The sequence below is a fragment of the Numida meleagris genome, chromosome 2, assembly GCF_002078875.1.
Source record: "Numida meleagris isolate 19003 breed g44 Domestic line chromosome 2, NumMel1.0, whole genome shotgun sequence".
Classification (NCBI taxonomy): domain Eukaryota; kingdom Metazoa; phylum Chordata; class Aves; order Galliformes; family Numididae; genus Numida; species Numida meleagris.
Genome location: NC_034410.1, coordinates 136,651,949 through 136,657,948, shown reverse-complemented (window position 1 = coordinate 136,657,948; position 6,000 = coordinate 136,651,949). Strand labels below are relative to the sequence as shown.

Here is a 6,000-nt window from a genome sequence, read left to right as displayed (position 1 = left end):
AGTCGAGCAGGGGAGGCAGGCGACCAACAAGGCTGAGCAAGGACCTGCAGCTTAAACTGAGGGAAAAGAGGAAAATGTACAGGAAGTGGAAGCAGGGTTCTGTAGCCTGGGAGGAATACAGGGCTGCTGTCCACGTGTGTAGAGATAGGATTAGTAAAGCCAAGGCACAGGTGGAGCTGAACTTGGCGAGGGATATGAAAGATAACAAGAAAGGGTTCTACAGTTACATAGTCAGGAGGAGACAGGCCAGGGAGAGTGTTCCCCCTCTGATAAAAGGTAATGGAGAGCTGGCTTCCTCAGACATAGAAAAAGCTGTGGTGCTCAATAAGTGCTTTGCCTCTGTCTTCACTGGTGGCGAGGCTTCCCATGTCTGCCAGGACCCTGAACCTCTAGGTGAGGGTGTGGGGAGTGGATTTCATCCCACTGTAACAGTGGAACAAGTCCAAGACCTCCTCATGCAATTGAATGCATATAAGTCCATGGGGCCAGATGATATCCATCCCAAGGTTGTGAGAGGGACGGCTGATGTAGTCGCCGAGCTGCTCTCCATCATATTTGAAAAGTCATGGCTGTCTGGTGAAGTTCCCGGTGACTGGAAAAAGGGAAACATTACTCCCATTTTAAGAAAGGGAGAAAGAATGACCGGGGGAACTACAGGCTGGTGAGCCTCACCTCTGTGTCTGGGAAGATCATGGAGCAGATCCTCCTAGAAGCTATCTTAAGGCACATACAAGACAAAGAGGTGATCTGAGACAGTCATCATGGCTTCACCAAGGGCAGATCTTCCCTGACCAATCTGGTGGCCTTCTATGATGGAGTGATGGCATCGGTGGATGGGAGAAGGGCGACAGATGTCATCTACCTGGACTTCTCCAAAGCCTTTGACATGGTTCCTCACCACATCCTTCTCTCTAAATTGGAGAGGTATGGATTTGAAGGATGGACTGTTTGGTGGATTAAGAACTGGTTGGCTGGATGCAGCCAAAGGGTTGTGATTAATGGCTCTATATCAGGGTGGAGGCCGGTCACAAGTGGTGGCCCTCAGGGGTTGGTCTTGGGAGTGGTGCTCTTCAACATCTTCATCAATGACGTAGATGATGGAATCGAGTGTGCCCTCAGCAAGTTTGCAGATGACACCAAGCTGAGCAGTGAAGTTGATACAGAAGGGGGAAGGGATGCCATCCAGAGGGACCTGGACAGGCTGGAGAAGTGGGCCCATGAGAACCTAATGAGGTTCAACAAGGCCAAATGCAAGGTGCTGCACTTGGGTCGGGGCAATCCCAGGTATTTATACAAACTGGGGGAAGATCTCCCTGAGAGTAGCCCTGCAGAGAAGGACTTGGGGGTCCTGGTGAACAAGAAGCTGGACACGAGCCAGCAGTGTGTGCTGGCAGCCCTGAAGCCCAACTATGTTCTGGGCTGCATCAAAAGAGGAGTGGCCAGCAGGGAGAGGGAGGTGATTGTCCCCCTCTGCTTGGCTCTTGTGAGGCCCCTGTACTGCGTCCAGGCCTGGGGCCCCCAGCACAAGAAAGATGTGGAGCTCTTGGAACAGGTCCAGAGGAGAGCCACCAAGATGATCAGAGGGCTGGAGCACCTCTCCTTTGAAGAAAGGTTGAGGGAACTGGGCTTGTTTAGCTTGGAGAAGAGACCTCATTGTGGCCTTCCAATACTTGAAGGGAGGGTATAAACAGGAGGGGGTATGACTGTTTACGAGGGTGGATAGTGATAGGACAAGGCAGAATGGTTTTAAACTAAGACAGGGGAGGTTTAGGTTAGATGTTAGGAGGAAGTTTTTCACACAGAGGGTGAGACACTGGAACAGGTTGCCCAAGGAGGTTGTGGATGCCCTATCCCTGGAGGGATTCAAGGCCAGGCTGGATGTGGTTCTGGGCAGCCTGGTCTAGTGGTTGGCAACCCTGCACACAGCAGGGCGGTTGAAAGTAGATGATCTTTGAGGTCCTTTTCAACCCATGCCATTCTATGATTCTATGATTCTATGGTTTAGTGATATGGTGGTGATGGGTTGTTGGTTGGACTAGATGACCTTAGTGATCTTTCCAACCTTAATGGTTCTGTGATTTTCTGATTCTATGACCCTCTGGCAAGGACAGAGTTTCCCAGCCACAGTCCAGTGCAGTAAGGAAAAACAAGCAGAGTAAGGACAGATGAATACAGAAGCTGCCATGCAGAATCAGGCCTGTTGTCCTGGCCTTTATGACTGCCACAACATATTCCAGCTGTTTCAATTAATCTCTCATCTTATGCTTCAAAATAATTTTATTTTCTCTTATGGGAGCTTTTAAACTATTATTCCAAAATTCATAGTATAATGAGATACGGTGGGAGAAATAAGATTTCCTTTTCTCTTTCTTACAAAATCAACTGCAAAATAGCACATAACTGAAAAATTAAAGGTTTCAGAGGAATGTGTCACTGTGGAACTGGAGGTTGTACCAGATGGGGACCCTGTGTAGATGAATGTGAGGCGAGGATGGACTCAAGGTGCTCAGCACATTTCCACATCCTTTTCTTGCATTGCTATGTTTATCTGGTGCAGATTCAACCATTTAACTGTGTTTCAATTTCTTGGTCATATTAAATACACATCTAAAGCCAAATAGCCCAATGATAAAAGCCATCCAGTGTAGTCCTTTGCTATATGTCATAGAATCATTGACCCATAGGATATGCCGAGTTGGAAGGGACCCATAAGGATCATCGAGTCCAACTCCTGGCTCCACACAGGACCACCCAAAAATCAGACCCTATGAGTGAGAGTATTGTCCCAGATGCTTTTTGAACTCCGGCAAGCTCAGTGCCATGACCAAGATCTACTTGCAACGCCGTTACTCACCTAACTAAATAATTCAGTTATATTTATGGTATACTTAGAATATGAGATTTAGAAGAAATACTAAGAGCCACAACCTGCTGGATGAGCTGGGAAGCTTTCAGCTCGCATCTCCATCTGCCTCTGTCATCAGGGGAAAGAAAGAGGAAGAGGCACTTTCACAGCAATTGAATATATCCAAGACAAGGCTCTAAAATGCTTTTAAAATGTAAAATATTTTATTTGTGGAAGTTTTGTAGACATACCTTTCTCCAAGTAACACAATTACCTGTGGTGTTGGCTAAAGGGGAGCACAAAGGCCTTTTTCACAGCCTTAAACCAGGCCAAGTGCAAACAAAGCACACAAGCTTCACATAGAATTGGCTTCTGATAACAATGTAAGCTGATGCTCACATTTTTATTCCCACTCCCTGAGTTTGGCAGAATTATCAGCATTTCTACGATTTCTTTTTCTTGCCTTTTGATACTTTAAAATTTGCTAAAGGTGAAGTCCTTCCAAAGTGCTCACACTTTGTTTGTACAAGTGGACTATGATGGAAGGCATTTTCTGAAAAGTTGTCTGTACATGTAAACACAGGTGAGGCTGGAGAAGTTTTTTATGCCTACTTCAAGTTCTCTCATGCTGAGGCCAGGTGGGATCATTAAGATATCAGGCATGATAGCTCATGCATGACAGCTGCAGTATCTTCTGTATTTTAAGTAGGATGAAGATTTTCATATTGACTACTCTGTAAGGTTTTACTCCTTGTTTTCTCTAATACTCTATGACTTGTTCCACTCTGCAGCCTTTCCCTTTTCCATTCCTCATTCACTCTATTCCAACATCAGGACTCTCCTTCCCTCTCCACTGCAAGGATCATTTGCTACTGCAGTGCCTGCAGTAGAGCCTTCATCTTCTGATCCCTCCCATCCAGCAATCTTCAGCACTTTCAGACTGCAGCTGAAAGAAGTTCTTTCCATCTCTTCTTCTGCCTCCTCCCATCACTGCCACTTACCACATTTATAACTGTGAGATGTCTTTATAGAGCACAGAGCTCCTCTTGAGAGATGCAGGATGAATTCTGCTTAGAACACCAAACGAGCCAATTGAACTTCTGAGTTTTTAATAAACCTTTTAACTCAAAATAGTCATACCTTTACAAAATCATTGAAAACCACTCCAAATAATTAATTGCAAAACTGTGCAACAACAAAACTGTACATTTGCTTGTGTACAGATTTTTCTCTCAATATTTAATATTTTTTCTATAATAAATACATGATTGACAAATCAGTTTCTGCATACCATTAAGGAATTCACTTTTAAACTAATTTTTAGGCTCAGAATGAAGTTTTCATTGCCACTGAAACTACAGTAGGATGTTAATGATATATATTAAGTCAGAGTCTGAATGAGCAGCCAAAGAAGTAAGACGTTAAAATATTCTAGTTCCAATTTCTCAGAGGAGTAGTTATGCTTTCTGTTTACAAGGAGTGAGATGTGTTTCAGGTTCATTAACTCTGCCTGATTTTTATTTTCAACTGAAGCGTTTGTATACAATTGGTTACCATGAGAGCTGTAATCCTATGTTCCTCCTACAACTAGCCTACGACTGATTGCACCTGGCAATGTGTAGATGAAGAGCACCAAGAAGACGACGAGAATAAGCAAAATTATGCCAATAATGATGTACTTCTTGTAATTTCTCCAGATCAGGTGGTACAAACACTTGAAAGGATTGACAAACCAAGAGAAGGACGTATCTGGTCGGCTGAGGAAGAAGAAAGAAAAAAAGAAAGAAAAGGTTTTGTAAAGGCAGATCCAATTATTTTCAAAGCTACCCCATAACAAAATATATATTTGACTCTAAGACAGATCTTTCACTCCTGGGAGTCCACTAAAGGGTTTAGAGAGAACTGCTGTGATTTTCACCTACTCTCGGGTCATCCATCTGTCCCCAAGTTCAAGTTCCACACTGCTAAGAATGAAATTTCACTTCACACTTTCTAACTCTTCCAATTTAGGGCAAGATAATGGGTTCAGAATTAGAGAAAAGACTGTGAGAAATCCTAAAGAAGAAATGCAAGCACCTTAAACTTGAGTATGAAAGCTTTCATTGCAAAAGGAGTAATGAGTCACTACAAAAAGTCTGATTGTGTGTTGATAATCACAGTGCCGTAACAAGCAGTCAGCTCAGGTCTAGCATACTGCCCCAAATGATATATTGTCAGAAGGAGTTTTAAAACAGGCCTCCTGAAAACAAGAAGAGGAAACACAAAATTTAGATAGACTGTACATGGGAAGACTAGCCACCTTATGGTGGGGCATATCTGCACTCTACAATTCTGTGTTCCAAATGTTGTCCCATGTCACATTCTGCTCCATAACCACTTTTTTTCACACTGTACAGCAAAACTGGCTGCATAGCCAGGGAAGCAGCATTCCCCTTATGAAAAATATTGTTGTAATCTCTCCTCTGGCACATCACATAACTTGGGAGGTCATCACGCCTCTGACTTCAACAGCCCTACCCCTGCAATGAGCTGAGCCAACATCTATCAGCAGTGTATAATGGGATGACCTGCAGAGTGCACTAGTGTTGAGCAGCACTAACAACAGCAAAATTGGGTGCAAGTTTTCTGTAATATCAAATACCACTATAATAGTGCAGATGGTACAGCAGTAAGGAGAATAAAATTAAGACTGAGGGTTACAAAAATTAATGGACATATTTTACTTCAGAAAGATGCTTGAGGAATTTAAACAATAACTTAGTCATCTGGAGAATTCAATATTCAGAATGTAAATCTGACAGAAACTCAGGAAATCTCAAAGGCCAACTGAATATGTTTTAATTGAAGACTGTTTTATAGTGAGAGTGGAAATGGCCAGGAAATAAATTAAAAAAAAATAATCCCTCTGGATTAAAAGGAATTGCAAAAAAGTGTATGCAATAAGAGTCATTATTTCACATGTTCCAACTAAAGGGCTTTTCATAACTTTAAGGGGAAAAAAACCAGACTGGCTTGTTAAATTTGTTTTCTGTGCAACATAGGCAACAGAATTCTGTAGCAGTTATAGCAGCTTGTGTTATAACAGGGAGCATTAACCCGAAAAGCATTCTCTGGCAGAGATGGAGAGATGAACAACCTTATGGTAGTTTTGCCAG

At 43.0% G+C, this 6,000-nt stretch overlaps 1 protein-coding gene across 2 annotated transcripts in view; it reads right to left on the bottom strand.

Moving 5' to 3' along the window:
* Positions 4,064-6,000, bottom strand: part of FER1L6 (fer-1 like family member 6) — a 73,483-nt gene continuing 71,546 nt past the window's right edge. For both annotated transcript variants that reach the window (XM_021388353.1, XM_021388354.1), the window contains exon 41: positions 4,064-4,602. In XM_021388353.1, the coding sequence (XP_021244028.1) occupies positions 4,416-4,602 (187 nt within the window). In that variant the 3' untranslated portion in view covers positions 4,064-4,415. The remainder of the gene's footprint in view (positions 4,603-6,000) is intronic.